Source organism: Nicotiana attenuata, chromosome 8 (genome assembly GCF_001879085.1).
Source record: "Nicotiana attenuata strain UT chromosome 8, NIATTr2, whole genome shotgun sequence".
NCBI lineage: Eukaryota > Viridiplantae > Streptophyta > Magnoliopsida > Solanales > Solanaceae > Nicotiana > Nicotiana attenuata.
In genome coordinates this window covers 20,226,490-20,251,369 of record NC_031996.1, presented here as the reverse complement: position 1 = coordinate 20,251,369, position 24,880 = coordinate 20,226,490, and the positions used below count along the sequence as shown (strand labels likewise).

Sequence of the window (24,880 nt, the reverse complement as noted above, 5' to 3'; positions counted from 1 at the left end):
TAGTTGGCAAAGCCTTTTTTTGAAAGAAGAGTTCTCATATATAAACACACAAATATGTAAATCAAGGAGAGACTGTTAAGTTATTTAAAAGAGAATTTAACCAAAGAAAAATTCAGAATCATAAGCAAGGAGATGCAGGTTCAATCTGCAGACTCATAATGAGTCTGAGAGTCCAGGGTCCCAATGTGGAACCCTGACTCGAACACAAAAATCAAAGTCGTCAAAGGAAACCCCATAATCCTAGGGTTTCACAATTGAATCAGACATGGAAAGCAAACCATTTGTTTCAGAGTCTCAACAAAAACAGATATGATAGCATGCTTGAACGATAAAGGAAGAAAAATCATGAAGAACATATTTGAGAAAACTCAGAGCCTAAACGAGTTCAGAAGAAGGAAATAATACAAACGTGAACACAAGTAGATGAAGCATGTAAGAACATGAACAAAGTCCAAAAAAAATCAAACGGTAGGCACACATAGCAGAAGAGTAGTGAAAACATAGCAGGAGTAGAAAAGAAGAGGTAAAAGACAATATATGCATAAAATAAAAGAAATCATACGAGCAGGGTATAAACAAACACACATAAAGCAAAAAAGAAAAAGAATCAGAAAGATCTTTTTTTTCCAAAAATCCTTTTAGAAACCCTAAAATCGGAGAGAAACGATTTAGACAAAAAACTTTTGGGGAAAACACTCTAGATGGCAAGAAAAGCATAGACACAGTATAGATCTAAACAAATAACGGTGAAAGAACCTCGAATGGCTTAGGGTTTCGGAGAAACCCTAGAAATGAGAAAGGCTTGGAGACAGGTCCGATCTTGAGTCGGAGAGGTCAAGAATCAGGATCTTGAGTCTCAAATGTGCCGGAGCATGGCCGGAGAAGCCATGGAATCGAAGATCGGAGGGAGAAGCATTGAAGTTAGCCTTCCAGACCTCGAACACTCAAGGTTTAATGGTGGAGAAGGTGGGTAGAGACCATCCATGGCCTGGGAAGCCATGGATTCCGGTGAAAATCCGGTGAAGGAAGGTGGGAGGAGGCTAGGGTTTCGGAGAGTTGTTGAGAGGATTTGAGAGTGTTTTGGGATTTCAGGGCGGCGGGTCCGGTGAGAATGAGGGGGATTAGGGTAGGTTGTTAGGTTTAATTATGGAAGGGTGAGTTTTGACCGTTGATCTTGAGTGATCAACGGTCCAGATTTAGATGGGTAGGTGGGTTGGGTCTGGACTGAAATTAAGCTGATTAATTGGGTAGAATTGGGTCAATTTAGGGGCCAAAATTGAAATGAAATAGGGCTATAATTGAAATAGAAATGGGGCTAGATATTAAATAGCCAATTTTCCCTTTTTATTTATATAAAATAGTAAAGCTGATTTTAAAGGTAAATTAAGAATACTGAAACAATTAATAGTGTATAAATATTAATTTAAAAATTCTGGACCCAATTTTATAATTATAAAATGCTATTAATCTTAAAGTAGGCTACAATTGCAATTACATGCAATTTAGTCTACTAAATACCAAATAAATTTGTAAAAATATACAAAAATCACCTTAGCTATGTTTTGGTGTAAATATGAGAATAAAATAGGTCATTCACCAAAACGATAAACTTTGGGAATAATTACTGACTTTTTTTTATTGCTAAAATGGACAATAAGTCGATTTAAAAAAATCTTAAAAATTAGGAAACATACCAAAACACTTAGGTATGCTTATATATGCATATATATGCTATTTTTGAAAGTATTTTGTATATAAAAATTACATAGGGAAAAATTGGGTATCAACACCCTCGGCAAAAGCAAATGATAAAGGGCTTCGATAAAATCAGCCCCCGAATAATTTAAAGGCTTCGATGACATCAGCTTTCGAAAAAGCCTCAAGAGGTATTCGATTATCATTACACAAACGAATTACAAATATGGTTCCGATCGGTCGAATCTTCGAAAAACCCAACGGGTACAAAAAACACATGCTAAAGCATAGAAAAATTTTCGCTAAGTCTTTTAGCCAAAAAGAGGGAAAAATTATAGCCGTTTTTAGAGGCCGAATTGGCCCAACTCAAAGAGCCTAAGGGCCGACCTAAAAGAGCCTAAGGGCCGATCTAAAGAGCCTAAGGGCCAATATAAAAAAGCCTAAGGGCTAACTTTACTTCAAGTTCGAGCAAATTTTCACTCGACTATAAAGCCCAAATGTTACCTTACCTCATCAACTGTTGAGCCTGAGAGCTACTCAAACTCAAGTTCAAATGGTCATCCAGGGTCCATCAATCAGAAAAATTCGAGGGCAGTACTTATTGTCTGTCATTACCATCTCAAACTTTGGACATTCAAAAAGAATTTTATGCTAAGGCGCTTTGACCCGCACAAAAGGGTAACAGATTTAGAAGCCATGGAAGGAAAAAGGCTTGGTATAAAACTTTTTACAAGGACTATAGGTCACGATCAAGAGTTCCTCGTAAGGGCTGATCAGCCTCAAAAGCAAAAAATTACGAAGAACGCGAAGCCTAAGCAGTACGATCCCTATCGGCAGAAGTGTCTTCACCCTCAGAATCTTCTCCACCGCCGGATTCGCTAGAGTTCTCGGAGTCTTCCTCGGGAAAGTCCGGCTTCCAAGCTTTTGTTTCCTCAGTCACTTACGTCACGATGATGATGTCGTGGCAAATCGAGGTAAAGATCAAGGACTCAATTCGTTTCTTGTCGTTATACTCCAAAAAACGAGGGGACTATCTGTATACGGTAGAAATCGGGGCTACCCAATTCGTAGGCTATAGGATCACTTTAAGAGCGAGTCCGAAATAGATTGGGTCCGAGCCCGACGGCAGAGTTCGAAGTTCGAAGATCAGAGTGTTCGATGAATATCAAGGCCGAGCGTGACCAGCCTCGAGATAATGCCGTTGTGATTTTATAACAGAAAAGGCGAGATTCCCGCAATGGCCCAAATATCAAGGCGTAAATTTCGGAACGGATTTGTACAAACTTGTACTAGGCAGTTAGACAACTGTCTAATTAGATTCCTTACTAAAAAACGGAAATGTACCTTATTTAGGACCCCTCCTTATTATATAAGGGGGAACCCAATCATTTGTAAACATCATCTAATCATTCGCAAAGAATATACTATGTTACTTTCTCTGGCTCATTGTTCATCAGAACTGTCTTTCTCTTTATTGTTCTTATATTATTGTTCTTGATCCATCTCGAGGTCACTGAGCTTGAGGTCGATGCTTCTAAACAACACTGGTTTGATTCACTTATTTCTATCATTTCTACTTTATACTTCTTGATTATTAATTGGCATTGAATTAAATCACGTATCTTTAAAACTACAAATTAAATTTAATTGTTACTCGTATTTTCAAGGTAAACATGGGGCATGCCCGGAAAGCTGCCCATGACATACATGAATTGCGTAGGGCCAGGTCTACCATAAGCAAAGACATAAGTTTTAAATAGAAACCATCTTCTTTTAACCGCAACAAGAGGACTTGTCTTTAATCTTCCTAAATTTTGGTGCTAGCCTATAATGCTGTTTCCAAGAGCATTGGTTAACAGTACAATAATCATAATTGAATTGTTTTAACAAAAAGGGTCGTATGAAAGGTTATACGCTTAAGTTGATACATCTTTGTAAATAACTTGTACAAAACGAGTAAACACAAAACTAGAAGAAAATTGTTCAACATGTACAATGCGAACTTATTGTGCCAAGAAGAATATAATTTTCTATAATCAGTTACAATTTGACTAGAACAAATGATCTTTCAAAATACCTTATATTATATGTCCTATATTATTTTACCGATCTCATATGAAAAGAATCATATAACTAAAATAACATCTGTGATGGACTATAAAACCGATTCTCCCCATAGGCAAGAAAAGTGAGTTCAAGATTATGAATATAGTGTAGTTGAAACATGGCAAGATGATGGGATTCCTAATATTTCGTGGTCATGTCTTTTTGCAGCCGAATACACACTGCTGAAAATATTATAAATTAGAATTAAGCAACATATTTTCCTAGTAAAGCTTGTAACAAACTACTTTCTTTTTTCCTCTTTGACAAGATAAGATGATCGACTTAACCAGTTTTATTCTACTCCTTCTTTGCACATGTCTTTTTGATCTGATCAATTGTGTTGTAGCCTTTCTTTGCGCATATCTTGTTTCCAAGCTAGTTCATTTTTCACTTATCGACAAGTCTAAACAGAAAATCAATCGTCTCCCTCCTGGTCCAAAACAATGGCCTATTGTGGGCAACCTTTTTCAGTTGGGGCAATTGCCTCACAGAGACATGGCTTCATTCTGTGACAAATATGGGCCATTGGTTTACCTCCGACTAGGTAATTTTAGTTAGGGATATTTACACAAATAGCTAATCGGATTAACTGTTTATTTTTTCTCGCAATATACATGAATTATACACTGATTATACGGTTATTTTTTATTTAAGCAGTTGGGAGTGCAGCTATTTAGATTCTTCTTTGAATTATAGTTTGTAATGTTTGTGACGTCCCATGTTTATAGGCTTTATAAGTTAAATCTAACAATGGTCTTTAACTTAGTATACCTACATATATGTGTATATCTACAAAGCCATATATATAAAAATATTAATGCATCTATTACATTATATTACTTTTATTACCAAATACTCATCTGCATGCTTAAAAGGCTTAATTTTGTTTTCCTTTTCCTAACTATTATACCTTTCTTTATTTTGTTTCTACTATAGAATATTCAATTTTGTTTAAGATGAATAGATATGTGTATTTATGAAATCAAGTGTCTATTTGGTATGATCTGGTCTTTTCCCTATAAATAGAGAAATTCTACATGCAGTGGCTATTAAAAACCTGCAGTATATGACGGGGCTTGTCTGTATTTTCCCAATTAGATACAAGCAAAAACTCTTTAAAAAGTTATTTTTCACGCCTCAAAGCCTGCATTTAATTTTGTCCTTATATTATATATATTTTTTACTAACAGGTAACGTCGATGCTATCACCACCAATGATCCAGAAATCATAAGGGAAATACTTGTACAACAAGACGATGTTTTCGCATCTAGGCCAAGAACTCTTGCTGCTGTTCATCTAGCATATGGTTGTGGGGATGTGGCATTGGCTCCATTAGGACCAAAATGGAAGAGAATGAGAAGAATTTGCATGGAACATTTGTTGACAACCAAAAGGCTTGAGTCATTTGCAAAACATAGGGCAGATGAAGCTGAAACCCTAGTTCAAGATGTTTGGGCCAAGACACAAAAAGGGGAGACACTAAATTTAAGGGAAATTTTGGGTGCTTTTTCAATGAATAATGTGACTAGAATGTTACTTGGAAAACAATATTTTGGGGCTGAATCTGCTGGCCCACAAGAAGCAAAAGAATTTATGCATATTACTCATGAATTATTTTGGCTTCTTGGAGTGATTTATTTAGGTGATTATTTACCTTTATGGAGGTGGATTGATCCTCATAATTGTGAGAAGAAAATGAGGGAAGTGGAGAAAAGGATTGATGATTTTCATATGAGAATAATTGAAGAACATAGAAAAAAAGGTAAAAGTAATATTGATGAAGGTGAAATGGATTTTGTGGATGTTTTATTGTCTTTGCCAGGTGAAGATGAAGGAGATGGGAATGGAAAACAACACATGGATGATGTTGAAATTAAAGCTCTCATTCAGGTCTAATTTTTTTATACCAAACTTTTATATCATGAATTTAATTTCTACGTACTAATGATTTAAAGAATTTTAACGCTATTGAAGTATTTTAACATGCTACAGCAAATTGCCTGATTTATTTTTCAGGCTATCAATCACACTTAGAGCCCGTTTGGACATAAAAAAAAATTTCGAAAATTTTTCACTTTTTCTTGAAATTAGTGTTTGGCCATAAAAAAAAAATTCGAAAATTTTTCACTTTTTCTTGAAATTAGTGTTTGGCCATAAATTTTTTAATTTTCACTTGAAGATGAATTTTGGAATTTTTCGAAAATTTGAAAACTCCAAAAAGCTATATTTTCAAAATTTTCACTCAGTTCACTCACAAAAATAAAAGATAACCCAAAATTATATTCATGTCAAAACACAACTCTAATTTTCAAATACCATTTTCACTTGAAATTTTTTTTCTTTTTTTTAAAATTTTACAATTCTTATGTCCAAACACCCACTTATTATGATTAATTATATGTAATTATTTTTTAGATGACTAGAATAAAAATTCTTTATACAGTTAGTGTATATAAATTAAACTTATTATATTACAGCTATAATAACATCAACGGTCTGAAAGTAGACATATTTTATCAAAAAGGAAAATGTGCAAGTTTATTCTAAATATTTCAATTTTACACTTTCTATACTTTGGGATTATCCATACCTTTTGTTTTTAGTAAATCTTCTCTTACTTCCTTGACCTTATACTTCAGATTAAAGCTCGGTAAAGGTATGAATAACTCCAAAAATATAAAACAATATATTTCATATAATAGTAGTAGCATATTTTTGTGAGACTTATTTTTCCTTTTTCTTTTTCTGCTTATTACAGGATATGATAGCTGCAGCCACGGATACATCTGCTGTAACCAACGAATGGGCAATGGCTGAGGTGATAAAGCATCCCCACGTCCTCAAGAAGATCCAAGAAGAGCTTGACATAGTTGTTGGATCGGGTCGGATGGTAACCGAATCCGACTTGGTCAATCTCAAATACCTTCGTTGTGTAGTACGTGAAACTTTTCGAATGCACCCTGCTGGTCCATTTCTAATCCCACATGAATCAATCCGAGATACTACGATCAACGGCTATTATATCCCGGCCAAGACACGTGTCTTCATCAACACACACGGTCTTGGTCGGAATACCAAGATTTGGGACAACATAGATGAGTTTAGGCCAGAGAGACATTCACCAGAAGATGAAAGTATTAGAGTTGAAATAAGTCATGGGGCGGATTTCAAGATTTTGCCATTTAGTGCTGGAAAAAGGAAGTGTCCTGGTGCACCATTGGGTGTGAAGTTGGTGCTTATGGCTTTGGCTAGGTTGTTTCATTGCTTTGATTGGAGTCCACCAAATGGATTGAAACCTGAAGATATTGACACAAGTGAGGTTTATGGAATGACTATGCCTAAAGCTAAGCCTTTGATGGCTGTTGCTAGGCCTCGACTGCCTGCTCATTTCTACCATTGCCACTCAATCAAATGAATATAGAAACTAAAAGTTTGTTAATAAAATTATTGTGTTACGCCACGCACTGAAATGACATCGAAATGGATAGCTTTTTTTTCAAGGGTGGATATAGTGTACAAGATATAGGAATTCAATAGCTTTTAGCTCTATATATATATATACAGTGGCGGAGGCAAGATCTCCATGAAGGGGGTTCAAAATTTTTTTTTTTAGCTAGTGGGAATTGAACCTATGATCTTATGAAGATTTTGAACCCTTTCCGCCCCCCTAAATCCGCCCCTATATATATATATATATATTTTTTTTTTTTTAAAAACCCCATTAAATATGTACAACTAAAAATTCAAAGCATATATAAAAAAAATTCAAACAGAAATCTAAAATATAAAATATCGCGAGTTTCTTTTCCTCCAACCCACAATTCGAAGGTTTGAACCATGTTAGGAAGCAAGTGAGAAACCACAGTAAATTTCTCTTTACAATTATTTTTACCGTCACAAATAATAACTTTTTTAGAAGGAAATAAGACTATTCTACTTTAAAAATTAAGTAGTAAAATACTATCAATAAGTTGGATACCTATATTTGCTTTGCTAACAGAGGAATTGCAAACCAAATCTCACCAAGTCACACGACTTCCACTTGTACCTGTCCCTCCATCACTTGTCACTAAAGTATTATAATTTATAGGTGTTACTATTTTTAATGCAAACCTATCATTACATTTCTCATAGAAAAAAGAGAGGGAGTTTTTAATAGGTTGACAATCTATTAAAACTAGTCAAACGAGGCCTTAGCTAGTTTTGTAAAGAAAATTCAACATTGCTATATAAATTATGAAGAAACAAAAAACTCACAAGGATTTCTAGAACAAGAACTGCACAAGAACACTGCTAAAATGTAGAGAGAGCTGAGACGAATTCAGCCATTGAAGCTCGAGAAGCTTCTGTAAGAAGAAGAAAGGGAAATGAGTGAGAAGCAAAATGATAACCGCTATTGTTCTATTGCTTTTCAATGTATTTATACAATCATCTCATCTCACTAATACTCATTAAGATACAGCTAACTAACTACTTAACTTAACAGATGTTCACTACATGGTTATTACACAACTGAATAATTGCTAACCGCTAACTTCCAGTTGTGCTCCTTTCCAGTAGCATTGACATTGCCATCTCATACACTCCCCCTCAAGTTGGAGGGAGAAAAATGTTTAGAACCCCCAGCTTGCCAAGCAAATGAACATGTTGAACTTGCCCCAAGACTTTTGTTAAAAGATCTGCCAGTTGATCCTTCGTGTGGACATATGAAATTTTTACTATCCCTGCCTTAATTTTTGTCTCTGATGAAGTGACAATCTATTTCTATATTTTTTGTCCTCTCGTGAAAAAAGGAATTAGCTGCAATATGCATAGCAACCTTGTTATCACTGAACACAGTCATTGGACAGCTTACATCAACTCCCAGCTCCTTAACAGTCCAAGCAACCATGTCAATTCTACTATAATTGAGGCCATGCTTCTATACTCTGCTATAGCTGAGCTTCTAGATACTGTTTGTTATTTTTTTGACTTTCAGGAGAACTAGGATTTCCAAACTTGACTACGTACCATGTTACTGACCTCCTTGTATTTGGGCATGCTGCTCAATCTGAGTTACACCAACATGTCAATTCTTGTGTGACTCCAGCCTTTAACCAGATTCCTTGTCCTAGTGAATTTTTCAAGTACCTCACCAGCCTTGTTGCAACTTCCTAGACTTCTTGGGCTAATTGACTCAAGGTCGGTACTGTATAATTGATGTCAGATCTGGTGACAGTGACATATATTAATCTTCCAACCAATCTTTGGTATGACCTAACGTCATGTAGAACCTCATCTCTTGTGATTCCAACTGTTATGTCATACTCTATAATTGCCAACTTTGAATTGGACTCCAAAGGTGTGTTAACTGGCTTTGCTCCAGTCAATCCCATATTAGATATAAACTCAAGCACATATTTTCTCTGTTTGAGAATAACTCCAGACTTGGACCTCAACACCTTTATACCAAGAAAACATCTCAATTCACCAAGGTCCTTTATTTTGAATTTCTGATGCAGGACTTTCTTTGCCTTACTAATCACCTCATTGCTGCTACCTGTGATGAGCAAGTGGTCAACATAAACCGGAACAATCACTATGTCCTTTGATTCATTTAGTGTAACAAGAAATAATCATGATTGCTTTGAGTAAACCCTGCATCTAACAGTGCATCAGTCAATTTGATTTTCCACTCCCTAGATGCTTGTTTTAGCCCATATAGAGACTTAAGCAACTTGCATACCCTTCACTCCCCCTGTCTTCTAAAGCCTTCAGGCATCTCCATATAGACTTCGTCACCTTGCAAGAAAGCGTTGTACACATCCATTTGCCATAGGGTCCAACCTCTAGACACTGCAAGAGCTATGACTGACCTCACAGTTACCATATTGACAACAGATGAAAAGGTGTCATGATAGTCAAGGTCTTCCTTTTGATTGTAGTCTTTTGCTACAAGTTTGGTCTTGAACCTCTCAACTACTCCATTAGCTTGATATTTTATCTTGTAGACCCATTTTGATCCTACTACATTCTTTCCTTTTGGGAAGTCTACCACTTCCCATATGCCATTTTCTTCTAATGCTTTAATCTCCTTCTTATTGTTTCTATCCACCTTGTATCCTTGGCTGCTTCCTTGAAGCATTGAGGCTCCACCAGTGCATAAACCTTGTCAAGGTAAGTTTGATAGGTTGGTTTGGTTCTGTCATAGGACAGATGATTAGAAATGGGGTGCTTGTTGTTGCCCTGTTTGGTGGTTATGTAATCTTTCATCCAAGCAGGTTGTTTTGAATACCTCGATGACCTCCTGGTGATTGGAGCATGAATTTTTGTATTCTACTGTCCATCTTATGGACTGTGCTCCTCATCTAAGGAATTTGAAAGTGAATTTGGCTCATCTGTCAAGTTATCTCCCCCTTCATGCTCCAAGGCAGAAGAATGATCATGTGCCAAATCAGGCAGGTTAGACACTTGAGCAGCAATACCAGATGATCCCTCAGAGTCACCATTAGTCCTAGAAGTTGGGGTTGAGTCATCAATGGTGGTAGCTCTAAGTGGTGGATCTTGCAGCATATCATGAGACAATGTGCGATCAGTAGGTGCAACCTGTTTCTTTGAGGAAGAAATGGCAAAAGGAAACTCCGTTTCTCTGAAGGTAACATTTCTATTAACAAAAAAAGATTGTGTTCTTAGGTCTAAAAGAATGTAGCCTTCTGTAATTCTGAGTAGCTGAAGAACACAGTTGGTCTTACTCTTTCTGCAAACTTGTCATCCTTGGTGTCACGACCCCAAATCTCCATCCGTAAGACGTCATGACGACACCTAGTCTCTATGACTAGGTAAGCCTAACCAATTGCGGAAATAACAAAAATAGAAGTAAAACTTAATAGCTAACTACAACAGATAATTAAATAACTGATAACAATGCCGCTCGGCATGTAGAATAACCAACACTCTAGTGATACACAGTATTCCCAAAACCCGGAACATCATAAGTCACAAACTACAGAAGAAAACTAGTATCTCTATACACCAGAGTCTAAGAAAAGAAGTACGAAAGGTAAATGACATATGAGGAAAAAGAGGGGGACTCCGAGGTCTGCGGACGCGGTAGATATACCTTGAAGTCTCCAAACTGTCACTACTCACTAATGACATGGCTGATAAGAAATACCTCAATCTGCACACAAAAGATGTGCAGAAGAGTAGCATGAGTACACCACAACGATACCCAGTAAGTGCCAAGTCTAACCTCGATCGAGTATTGACGAGGTCAGGTCATGGCCCACTGGTATATAATAAATAAAGCGGGAGAATATAGCAATATAATAAGAGAGTCAAATTTAACAAAGAGGAAAACACAGCAAAATAACAGTACATCACACAGGGATAAAGCAGCAGGGGATCTCCTGAGATACCGTCTCGTAGTCCCAAAAGTAAATATGTAAGGAGATCTACCGAGGTACCGCCTCGTAGTCTCAAAAGTAAATGTGCAGGGAGATCTCTCGAGGTACTGCCTCGTAGTCTCAAAAGTAAAGATGCAGGGGAATCTCTCGAGGTACCGCCTCGTAGTCCCAAAAGTAAAACACACATCTCAACTAATAAAAACAACAATAACAACAAGAATTCTGCAGTTAAGACTGATACAGATCAAGGAAAAACAGGAAATCAACTAGGCATGCTGCACATAGTTCAAATAAGCAGTTAAAGCACGTAGACATGCGATATTAGACTAAACAGGATAACTACACATGCTGGTATAACTCAATTAAGATGAAAACAGGTTACTACGTAGTAAAAACCGAATTTTTCAACAATTAGGCCGTGTACGCACTCGTTGCCTCGCGTACACGGTGCTCGCATAACACAACAGTACCAAACCCTAAGGGGATTTCCCTTACACAAGGTTAGGCAAGCCACTTACCTCGAACCAAGCTCAATCAATCAGTAACAATGCTTTTTCCATGATTTTCCAACTCCGAATGGCCCAAATCTAGCCAAAAGCAATTACATACCATAAATATAACTATAACTAATCTAATTAATGAAATCAAGGCTTAAGAAAGAAATTAAAGAATCGCCCAAAAAGTCGACCCGGGCCCACGTCTTGGAATCGGGTAAAAGTCACAAAATATGAACACCCATTCACTCATGAGTTCGCTCGTACCAAAATTATCCAAATGCGATGTCAAAATCCCAATCAAAACCCAAAAACTTAGTTGAAGAGCTTCTCCCATGTTTCCAAAATTTTTAACCCAAATCCAAAATTAAAGGATGGAATTAATGATAGAGTAGTGGGGTTTAACCAAAAACAAGTGAAGAATCATTACCCAATCGATGTCTCTGAAATTACCTCAAAATCTCGTCCAAATCCGAGCTCTCTATCTCAAGTTTTGATAAAAATGGCTAACCCTTGTTTTTGAAAAGTTTAATACTGCCTAGGAATCCCTTCTTCGCGAATGCGGAAGAACCCTCTTGTTCGCGAAGCACAAACTTACTCCAGCTCAAAATCCTTCATCGCGAACGCGATGGCCTAATCGCTAACACGAAGGTCACTCAGCTCGACCCTACACGAACGCGGGACCAACATCGCAAACGCGAAGCAAAAAATCCCACCTGCCTCCAGTTCCTCTTCGTGAATGCGGAACTCCCCTCGTGAACGCGGAGAAGGAAACCAGCAACTGGAAAACCAGAAAATTCTGCAATTCTTCACAAGTCCAAAATGATCTGTTAACCACCCGAAATCAACTCGAGGCCCCCGGGACCTCAACCAAACATACCTAAAAGTCCTAAAATACTATACAAACTTAGTCGAGCCTCAAAACACATCAACAACAACAAAAACACGAATCACCCTCCAATTAAAACTTAATGAACTTTGAAACTTCAAACTTTTACAACCGATGCCGAAACCTATCAAACAACGTCCGATTGACCTCAAATTTTGCACACAAGTCATATCCGACATTACGGACCTACTCCAACTTTCGGAATCAGAATCAGACCCAGATATCAAAAAAGTCCACTTCCGGTCAAACTTTCAAAAAATTCAACTTTCGCTATTTCAAGCCTAATTTAGCTACACACCTCCAAAACACAATCCCGACACGCTCCTTGATGACGTCCAAATCCACTACTAAAAAGTAAATGGACACGGTCGCATGCAATATAATTTACCCAACTATGAGTCGGGGTCGAATCCTACAGAGAACAATATGTAGGCGATTAGGAATGTAAGAGAATTATCACTTGTTATGCAATGCCATGCACTAAGAATTGTTTTGAATATTTATACCTAAATACGGAAATGTAAACTAACCTATAAAGCAAGTAAATGTTCAATGGCTACAAGTATGGATGCATTGGGAATAACACTCAGGTAACGATCCAATGTATTTCACGATTTTACAAGTATGAGCGAGTTTATGTTAATTAGTCACGGGTAATAATTCTATATTAGCTTCTTCCAAAGACTAACAAGACTTCCCAATTGAATTATCCCTAAATCAATTAAGAGATTAAGCACACCCGGATATGGCTAGAAGTAGTTCAATCCTATCCCTAGGTAGAATCTATAAAATGAGGATTAAAATCTCAAGTTCTTGTTAATTAATCTTTCCCAACCCCAAATAATCTTTCCCAAAATTAATTCGACGTTAATGGGCGAGTCCTAGGGTTAGCTAATCCCTTTGGAAACATTAAAGAATAAGAATAATTAAAGAAACAATAACTCACTTCATAAAAGATAAAAAATCATTCAATACATATGCACAACAAGATATTTAATCCACACTTTAATCATGAATATTCCCATAAACAAGATTCAAGTGTTGAAATAAATACTACACACTTATATATTCAATACAAAGCCAGGAAATGAAGAAATGAGTACAAATGAGTAAGAAATTCTTAACCAAAATCTTCAAAACCCAAGTGTGTATGCAAATCCTAGCTCCCAAAACTTGTTCTCTCTAGTCTTGAGAGACTGAAAATAAGCCAAAGATCCTTTACAACTGAGCTAAGTCGGGTATTAAATGGTTTGCGGCCAAAAAATGTGAAATTACAGAAGTGCCCAGAGCTGAAGCGCGATCTTCGCATTTGCGAACAAAAGTTCGCAATTGCGAACTTTGACTATCCTCTTGACCATCGCATTTGTGATCAAGACTTTGCATTTGCGAAGGTTGACTGCCTGGTTTGACTTCGCATTTGCGAAGTCTTCTTCGCATTTGCGGTCAAGACTTGACTGGCTTGACTTCGCATTTGCGAAGCCTTTCCTCGCATTCTGTTTTGTTCGCATTTCCCACGTCAGTGTCGCAATTGCGACAACTGAGGCCATTTTCCATATTTTCTTCTTTTCAGCTTCTTTTTGACTCGTTTCACTTGGTTTCTCAAGATCACTTCTAAATCATATAGAACCTGTAATATAGAAGTAAACGACATTAAACACCTAATTTTATCACTCAAACATTGCAAAAATCTAAGCTTAAAGACGAGATAAGTTGGTAAAATACCAACTTATCACTCCTAAGTCCAAAATCACCCAACGGAGCTAATAGAACCGACGAAACTCCATTCTGGAGTCGTCTTCACATAGTTCTAACTACAGTCAAAATCCTAGAACTGAAACTTCCATTTTAGGGAATAAGTGTCCCAAAACACTAAAAAACCAAAAACAGAACCTCCCGACAAGTCACATAAGCAGAAAAAGATACGGGAAATGCAGTAAATAGGGGATCGGGGCTACTACTCTCAAAACGATCGACCAGGTCATTACATTCTTCCCCTCTTAAAATAATCGTTCGTCCTCGAACGAGTATAGAGACATACTTGAAGTGGTGAAAAGATAAGGATAACGGCTGCGCATATCATGCTCGGTCTCCCAAGTCACCTCCTCAACCGGCTGACCCCTCCACTAAACTTCACTGAATCAATGTTCTTTAGTCTCTGCTTTCGAACCTGCCTGTCCAAAATAGCCACAAGCTCCTCAACATAAGATAGATCCTTGTCCAACTGAACTGAGCTGAAATCCAACACATGAGACGGATCGCTGTGATACTTCCAGAGCATAGAAACATGAAATACCGAATGGACTCTTGCTAGCCGGGATGCAAGGCAAGCTCATAAGCAACCTCCCTAACACGCCACAACACCTCGAACGGGCCAATAAACCTTGGGCTAAGCTTGCCCTTCTTTTCGAACCTCATAACACCCTTCATGGGTGAAACCCGGAGCAAGACCTGCTCTCCAACCATGAATGCAACATCGCGAACCTTCCGATCCGCATAACTCTTCTGTCTGGACTAGGCTGTGCGAAGTCGATCCTGAATCACTTTAACCTTCTCCAAAGTGTCCTGAACCAAGTCTGTACCCAAAAGCCTAGCCTCGCCCGGCTCAAACCAACCCAATGGAGACCGACACCTCCTACCGTACAGAGCCTCATACGATGCCATATGAATGCTCGACTAATAACTATTGTTGTAGGCAAACTCTGCAAGTGGCAAACACTGATCCCAAGAACCTCCAAACTCCATCACACACGCACAGAGCATATCCTCCAGTATCCGAGTAGTCCACTCGGACTGTCCGTCTGTCTGAGGGTGAAATGTTGTGCTCAACTCAACCCGAGTACCCAACTCATGCTGTATGGCCCTCCAGAACCATGAAGTAAACTACGTACCCTGGCCAGAGATGATAGATACCGGCACGCTATTAGTCTGACAATCTCGTGGATATAAACTCGAGCCAGCTGCTTGGAAGAATAAGTAGTCATCACAGGAATGAAATGAGCTGACTGGTCATCCTGTCCACAATCACCCAAACTTGGAAGCCCAACAACAAAATCCATAGTGATTCGCTCCCATTTCCACTCTAGAATCTCTAACTTCTGAAGCAACTCACCTGGCCGTTGATGCTCATACTTCACCTGTTGGCAATTTAGAGACCGAGCTACATATTCCACTATATCCTTCTTCATTCTCCTTCATCAGTAATGCTGCCTCGAGTCCTGATACATCTTTGCGGCACCCGGATAATTGGAGTACCATGAACTGTGAGCCTCCTGGAGAATCAACTCACGCAAACCATCTACTTTGGGCACACATAGCCAGCCATGCATCCTCAATGCACCATCATCTCCAATAGTGACCTCCTTTGCATCACCGTGCTGAACCATGTCCTTAAGGACAAGCGGATGGGGGTCATTATACTGACGCTCCCTAATACGATCATAAAGAGAAGACTGAGAGACCACACAAGCCAACACTCGACTCAGCTCGGAAATATCCAATCTAACAAACTGGTTGGCCAAGGCCTAAACATCCAATGCCAATAGCCTCTCTACTGCTGGTAGATATGCTAAGCTCCCCAAACTCTCTGCCCGGTGACTCAAGGCATCGGCCACCACATTGGCCTTCTCGAGATGGTATAGAATAGTGATATCATAATCCTTAAGCAGCTCTAACCACCTCCGCTAACACAAGTTAAGATCCTTCTGCTTGAATAGATACTGCAAACTCCGGTGATCGGTGTAGCTCACAAGGGACACCGTACAAATAATGCTGCCAAATCTTCAAGGCATGAACGATACCTGCTAACTCAAGGTCATGGACATGATAGTTCTTTTCATACACCTTCAGCTGTCTAGACGCGTAGGCAATCACCCTACGATCCTGCATCAACACTGCGTCGAGACCAACCCGCGATGTATCACAATATACTGTATAAGACCCCGAACCTGAAGGCAATACCAATACTAGGTAGTCAAAGCTGTCTTGAGCTTTTAAAAGCTCTCGTCACACTTCCCTGTCCACCTGAACGGAGCACCCTTGGGTTAGCCTGGTCATAGGTGCTACAATAGATGAGAAACCCTCTAAATCGACGGTAATACCCCGCCAAACTCAGAAAACTCTGGATCTCTGTAGCTGAGGACAGTCTGGGCCAACTCTGCACTATATCCACCTTGATCCCATCACTCGATACTACATGACCCAAGAATGCCACTGAGTCTAGCCAAAACTCACACTTCAAAATTTTTGCATGTAGCTTCTTGTCTCTCAAGGTTTGGAGCACACTCCTCAGGTGCTGCTCATGATCCTCCCGTGTCTGGGAGTATACCAGAATGTCTTCAATGAATATGATGACGAAAGAGTCAAGATAGGGCTGGAATACGTTGTGCAACAAGTGCATGAATGTTGCTGGGGCGATGGTCAGACCAAATGACATCACAAGGAACTCGTAGTGACCATACTAAGTCCTAAAAGCAGTCTTCGGGATATCTGGCTCCCAAATCTTCAACTGATGATAGCCTGAACACAAGTCAATCTTGGAAAACACCCTGGTACCCTGTAACTGATCAAATAGGTCATCCATACGAGGTTATGGATACCTGTTCTTCACTGTAACTCTATTCAACTAGCGATAATCAGTGCACATACGCATAAAACCATCATTCTTCTTCACAAACAAGACTGGAGCACCCAGGGTGACACACTGGGCCGAATTAAGCGCTTATCAAGCAACTCCTGTAACTGCTCCTTCAACTCCTTCAACTCAGGAGGATCCATACGATAAGGAGGAATAGAGATGGGCTGAGTGCCCGGCAACAAATCAATACCGAAATCAATGTCCCTGTCAGACGGCATGCCCGAAAGATTAGTTGGAAATACATCTGGAAAATATCTCACTACTGGAACTGACTCAACTGTAGGGGTATCAATATTGACATCTCTCACATAAGCTAGATACGCATCACAGCCCTTCTCAACCATTCGTTGAGCTTCAAGAAATGAAATGACTCTGTTGGGAGTATAATCTAAGGTACCTCTCTACTCTAACCGCGGTAATCCTGTCATAGCCAACGACACGGTCTTAGCGTGACAATCAAGAATAGTATAATGGAGCGACAACCAGTCCATACCCAAAATAATATCAAAGTCTACCATGCTGAGCAATAATAAATCGGCTCTGGTCTCAAAACCACTATGAACAACCAAATACGACTGATATACACGGTCAACAACAATAGAATCTCCCACAGGTGTAGACACATAAATAGGAAAACTTAAAGAATCACGAGATACGTCCAAATATGGGGCAAAATAAGAGGACACATAGGAATAAGTGGAGCCTCGATCAAATAAGACCAGAACAATACATGTAATAGCAGAGTCGGAAACAATTGCCTCTATACGAGCGGGAAGAACATAATATCTGGCCTGGCCTCACCCTCTAGGGAGACCTCAACCTCCACCTCGAGCTGGCTGAGCAGGTGGAGTGGTAGCTGGTGTTGTAATCATAGCCTGAGGACGGGGTGGAGCACGCGGTGCCTGGGAAGTCTGTGGAGGTACACCTCTCCTAAGTCTGGGGTAATTCCTCACCATATGGCGAGTGTTGTCACACTCAAAACAAGCTCTCGGAGGGCGTGGATGCTGTGATTGGCTCGGGCCAGGTCGGCTAGACTGACCGCTGAAAGCACCCCGTGCGGGAGGTATACTAGACACTGGTGGAGCATAATAAGGCTCCTAGGGCCTAGTAGTAGCCGGAATACCACTAGCGACTGGAAGTGCTGAGTGAACAGGCCGACTCACATAGCCCCTACCATGACGAACTGCAGCTGGGGCGCGAGTACCACTATAACTTCTAGACTCCCTAGACCTCTTGGCCTCCTTCTCCTCTCTCTCCCGAGCAAGCATGCCCTCCACTCTTCTAGCAATATCCACAACCTGCTGGTAGGAAATATCCATCTCCAACTCCCAGGCCATGTTAATCCTGATGCTGGGATGGAGCCCTTTGATAAACCGACGGACCCTCTCTCAAACTATAGCAACCAAGTGTCGCACCCCCTTTTTCCTTTGCGGAGTCCGGGTTTCGACATTCATGGGGGAACAACTCGTTTCCTTTTGGGTATTGAAGAGTCGCCACCTAATGGATTAAGGTGCGTTAGGGCACCAAGAACAATTAACTCAATTAACCAGTTTGCATTACAAGAGATTAGGATAAGGGCTCGAAATAACCTTGAGGGGAAGGTGTTAGGCACCCTCGCGGTCCACAACAGTGGGTCCTGGCCGAACTCAAACTTTGTGAATTAGTCATTTAACAAGTAAACGGTCTAAAAACACATTTGCAAATAAAGGTAGTTTACACAGTCTAAACACATATACAATCACGGAAGTTAAGCACACGTAAATTAAGGAGGTTTGAGCAGTCCAAGCATACATAAACCATGGAAGTTTAGGCAGTCTAAGTACACATATATGAATTGGGGAAAGGGAAGTCCTAAGTTGATTAGCCTATAGGATCATATCCATGCAATGCCCGGTAATCACACCTCAGTGAGAGGGGCTACACGTTGCATTAGCGCACAGGTCATCATATCCTTTTACTAACCATTACCCTCCCCTTAGTGGTTATATAAGCGAGTCTGATTAATGAACTCTAAGCGTGCTGTTACCCGTCCCTTCCTTGTGGTCCTGGAGGAGTTTAGGACCTCTAGACTTAGGCAGTTCTAGACCCTCCTAAGGCGTTTAAAAGGCAAAAATCTAGGCGACAACACATAATATACAAGACTACCCAAATAGGGGAGCAGTTAGGGGCTCATGTTTACCTCCACATATATAAACAAATAGGCAGCACGTCTCAAACACAGATTTTGGGTAATTTCAGAGAAATCCTAGAACAGGGTATCTAGGTGAGCATCACAAACACAAAGTATGCCACATTGTTTTTTAAAGCGAAGTGATAGAATCATAATCAGATCGCCTACTGATTTTAAAAACCTGTTAAACTTGAGCAGTTTATAAATAATCAGAGCACAATTTCTCAGTTTTTACAAGGACATTAATCACCTAAGGTTTTCCTAGGCGTGGAGCTATAAGTAGTCATAGTTGTAGGGGACGTTTAAACAATTTGAAGTTGTTTCAACCTATAGGCATGTTGGTCTAAGTGAACAGGTGATTTTATACAGATTGCTGCTGGAACATGATACCTATGCATGAGGCTATTTTTTACCCTTTTCATAGACAGTTGTTTATTTAGGCGATACAGACATGATTAAAGCAGATGCAAACAGAGTCCTGGGATAGGATTTCTAATGCACATAGAGATGGTCATTTTATTAAGCATTATTATTAACTTAATAGCAGGATTTCTAAGTTATTGCGACTTATGCAGAATCAGAAATGAAGTGATGAACTATAACATGTGATGTGCAGAAGCAGTAAACATGATTGTCCTAAGACAGGGTATCTAATGCACAAATTTAGCATGGTTTAATGCGAATAAGCATAGCAATCTTAGAGCATGATATCTGATGCATCACACAAACCTAGAACATGATTTCTACAGCAACTCAACATAATGTAAAACCTAAAACATGATTTCTACTCAGTTTACCCCACATAATCATATAACTATCATCCCTTTTTACTAGTTACCCCAATATCTGTTTACAAAGGATTATTATAGACCAGGATTGAGTAAATTACATAAATGAAATGTAAAATTATACTATAGGGAGCCTGAAGCAGGCCCAAAGTAAACCTGGGAGTACAGGCCTTCAATGTAGTCTCAAATGCCCGGAAATCTCATAGCCAATTTGTGTCCGGGTGTGTCAGAGTTCCCTAAGGACCTCAAAGATCCTGGGCAGTGCTCATACCAAGACATTTCTCAAAATAGGGACTGATTATGTGCAGTATGGAAGGGCCAGCCCCAATGTGCCAGAGTTCGAAGGAATCTCATGGGATTCCTAGGCAGTACACACACTGGAGGGGCAGAACCTGTTGACCTAATATTAAAGTGAGAGTGCTTGACATAGTTTTGAAAGACTTAGTGGAAAAAAAGTGTAGAGATAACTTTAGGAGTAAAAGATTTTGAGATAGAAATTAGTTGTAAGAGAAGGCTAAGAGTGAAAACCATTTAAGAGAACAGTAGGAACATATTTTTTTGAAATCAATTCTGAAGAGAGCAAGCACATAGTCAATCAGTCATAGGGTACACAAACATCCAACAAACCAATGTCATGCAGGGATGACAGGGGGTTGGGAACATATAGGAGTCACATTGGGGGGTACATGGATAGGGTATAGAGGAAACATATAGACAACAACTGCATAAACACTTAGGGTCTTAGAGACTTAGCAGGTTAGTCATGGACAGTAAACAGTTAAGACATAGATCACAGATGTAATGTAGGAAGCAGGACATGTCTTAAACAGGATTAAGTATATAGGCAGGGTCAATCACTTACATCAAATAACCAACATGATCACATAGTTAAGGGATTAAACAGATATTCACAAACAGGCTGGTTAAGTATCAGATAACTAGGTGAAGTGTAGACATGCTAATCATACATTGAACAGGACAGAACTTAAACATGCTAAGCAAAGAAGTAAACACGAAAACAGGTTGAACTCATGGTCAACGAAATAGTGCAGCAATAAAACACATATAGTTTAGGTTTCAAAATCTAATCAGAGACATACCAGTTAAGGAAGAGAGCACAGAATGTAAAGCAAGTGCAGTTCAATATCTAGCTTTGGCTTACAGTCGGCTAGATCAGTGATTATCACAAGTAGCAGAGAAAGAAAGGAGAGTTTTGAGTGTAAGTGTGTGTGTTTTTTTTTTGAACTAATGTTCGTGTCTTCAGAAGTAAAATAGAGGAGTTTATATAGTAGTTCAAAGGTAGGGCAAATATGGTAACAGTACCAACTTCAGTCAATCAAGGGAGGATCACAGAATCAATTACACGAAGAAAATCAATATAGTCTTCCCTTAATTAAGGGTAATTAACCAATGGTAAGGATAGGAAATATTTAAGGAAAGAAATTCAAATCAGACTTAAGCAAAGAGTGAATAATTAGGAGTCTAATTAAGGAAATAATCACATAAGGAACCAGTAAATATTATAGGCAATTAAATAAGGTAAGACCAATTAAGGTCATAAGCACGGTGATAATCGAGAATCAGTCAATCAGAATTTCAAAGTGATACTGATTTCTGGAAAGATACCAACTTCCACAAATAGAAGATAGGCTAAGTAAAATTTCATAAACATAGAGAAATTAGACGGAAAATAATTCTGAAAACCTAATAGGGATTAATTAGGGGAAAAGTCACAAAGCAATGAATCTGACTAAGGAAAAACATGTAAGTCAAAATACAGAATGAAATAATGCAACGGGTAACATGGGAAAGACTCAGAAACGAAGCAAAGCATTAGAAAATTAGGGTCTTCACATAAATCGACTAGGGCTTAGGCAGCCTTTGTTGATACCCAATTTTTTCCTATATATTTTCAATATGTAAAATACTTTTAAAAAAGCATATGTATGCATATATAAGTGTGTCCAAATATTTTATCATTTTTCCTTATTTTTTAAAAATTTTTAAACCAATTTATTCCCCTATTTTATTCATAAAAAACCCAATAATATTTCCAAAATTGTCATTTTTGGTAATTCATTTATTGGATTCTCATATTTATACTAAAATATGGCTAGGATATTTTTTGCTTATTTTTACAAATTTATTTAGTATTTTTAAAGCTAAATTGCATATAATTGCAATATAGCCTCTTTTAGGTTTAATTGCGTTTATATCTATAAAAAAATCGAGTCCAGTATTTTTAATTTGATAGTTATGTACTATAAATCATTTTAGCACCTTTAATTTATTTACAAAAATTATTTGATTATTTTTTATAAATCAAAATAGGAAAATTGGCTATTTAAATGCTAGCCCCATTTTATTTCGATTATAGCCCAAATTGAACCCCAATTTGAATCCCAAATACCCTGACCCAATTCACTTTCAAACCAACTCACAACCCATTTAAATGACCCACCCGGACTCCCATTTAATCCTAGCCGTTGATCGTTTAGATCAACGACTCCCATTAATCCTTTCCTAATTAAACCCAAAGACCCCCCAAACCCTTTTCATTCTTCATAATCCGCCGCCTCTGAAACCCCTCCTCTCCCAAATTCTCTCTACAACCCCATCAAACCCTAGCCGCCTCCACCCTAATCCGCCCTAATCCATGGCCTTCCAAGGTCATCGGAGACCTGTATCATCCTCCCACGGGTTCTACGTGTTCGTTTCTGTGGTCTCATGACCAGATCCTGAAGAGGTTTTGTCCAGTCTTTGCTCGATGACTGTTCTCCGGTCGTCTCTGACCTTTCTCCGGCCAGCCATGGCTATTCGAGTCAGACTTTTTACTCTCATGCTTAGATCGATGGTTTTCAAGGCCTTTCTCATCATTTGGGGCTCTTCTGAAACCCTAATCTCTAAGGTTCTTTTGATTTCTTTCAGATCTGCTTCAGATCTATGTTTGCTTTGAACTTCTAAGAATTTTTCTCGAAGTTTCTTTTAAAACTCTGCTTTCAAAACTCTTCATCTTTTCCGATTAGGGTTTTCTTGTTAAGTTATTTCGAAACTTTTCTCTGATTTTCTGGACATATTTTGCTATGTTTGCTTATATCGTTCTTCTACCTGGGTTTACATGTTAAAAGCCCTAATTTCTTTTGACTGTTTATTAGATGAATGGTTGTTTGTTTGAGTTTTGTCTGATTCGCTTGTTTATCCTCTTTAAAACTCTACTATTGTTGAAAACCCTATGGCTTTGGGTCTGAGACCGTTCGTTTAAGTACATGACTCGATTTGAAGTTCTTTATTTCGAAATCTCTTATTCTTTTGTGTGATTCTTCTGATTCTGGATTTCTATCTTCTCTATAACTCGATTATGCTCGAAACCCTAATTTTTCAAAGGGGGTTTCCTTCACCTGCTACTGTTAGATCTTCGCATGCTTTGATATTCTATATTTCTTCACTACTGATTCAATGTGACCTGACCTACATGACTATCATGCTTCGAATGTTTGCTGTCTGCTAACTTTGTGCTATTATTTCATGCTGTTTCTTTTTGCCAATAGTTTGGCCTCGCATGTCTAGTGTTTGTGCACTCTATTTATGTGCTGAGTTTCCTTCTTTGATTGACCTTCAATTTTGTGACTAATTTCAAACTTTTCCTTTGTGAAATTCTGATTTCACTTGCCTGTTAAGGTTAATTGATTTCTTTTCCTTTCTTGCCTTACTGAATTCTTTCCAAAATTAGTGTAAATCTGTACATAGACTCGATTGCTTACTTAATGTTCTACTACTTCTTTTATGGCAACTATCAGCCTGCTTACAAATTGATTTCTTTCCTTATTTTGAACCTGTCACTGCCCGTTAAGCAAGCGATCCCTTAATTAAAGGCAAACACTTGTATAATTGATTCTGAATTGTGATTGTTTCCATGTTTGTAGCTTATTACTTCTCTTTTACTCGTTTTCAGAAAGCTAGAAATACCCTATACTTCTTTCTTTCAAAAAATGACACAAGGCATAAAACACTTGAGTTTAGTCACACACTCCACTAAATCTCTCTCTTTTCTCTGTTACTACTTGTATTGCTGCCTTACCTAGCCGGCTGAAAGCCAAGGCTAGGGTGTGGAAAACTTGCTTATTTTTTCTCTGCATCTGCATTTTACTGGTATGTTCTAATTAAGCTTCTGCCCTAACAACAACATGCTTATTTACTGTCTCTCGCATCTTTGTTTGTCTGCTGTTTGTATTTAACCCAGTACCATTATTAAGCGTGATGTAATTTCCCCTTTTTCTGTTAATGTATCATGACTTGTGGATCCTAAACCCCTACACCAATGTGTTTAATACTTGTGGTTGGTTTGGGGCATGACAGCATTGGACATTGTTGTGCATGACCCAAACCTGATCCCCTGGGATCATAACCTCCATGTTTCCTCTAGATGTTGTGTATTCTGATTGCTTTACAGGCATTTCAGCACTTTCCATTGTTGTGCATGCCCAAAGCTAACCCATGCCTAAGTACATGGGCTCCTTGCAATGGATTCCCAACCCCTGACCCCTTTGTATGAAGTCATTAACTCTGTGAAATGCTAATGGTTGTCTCCCTATCACCCTTTCCCCTCTCCTTTATTCCCTCAGTTTTTTTTTTAAAACTCCCGTTCCTGCACTTTCACCATCTTCTTAGAACTTAAGGTCTGCCCCCTTTATGTGAGCCTTGCCTTGGGACCCATGAGCT

At 38.7% G+C, this 24,880-nt stretch overlaps 1 protein-coding gene across 1 annotated transcript; it reads left to right on the top strand.

Moving 5' to 3' along the window:
• On the top strand, positions 873-7,508 carry LOC109231543 (cytochrome P450 703A2). The gene is made up of 4 exons (XM_019397203.1): positions 873-966; positions 4,148-4,345; positions 4,845-5,692; positions 6,561-7,508. Exons 1-4 carry the CDS (start codon positions 873-875, stop codon positions 7,215-7,217), a joined length of 1,797 nt encoding a protein of 598 aa, XP_019252748.1. The 3' UTR covers positions 7,218-7,508.

Coding starts and splice junctions, on each gene's coding strand:
- LOC109231543 (XM_019397203.1), top strand. CDS start 873: ATGGCCGGAGAAGCCATGGAATCGAAGATCGGAGGGAGAAGCATTGAA. Junction 967..4,147: donor AAGGTTTAATGGTGGAGAAG/GTGGGTAGAGAC, acceptor ATTGTGTTGTAG/CCTTTCTTTGCGCATATCTT. Junction 5,693..6,560: donor AAATTAAAGCTCTCATTCAG/GTCTAATTTTTT, acceptor TGCTTATTACAG/GATATGATAGCTGCAGCCAC.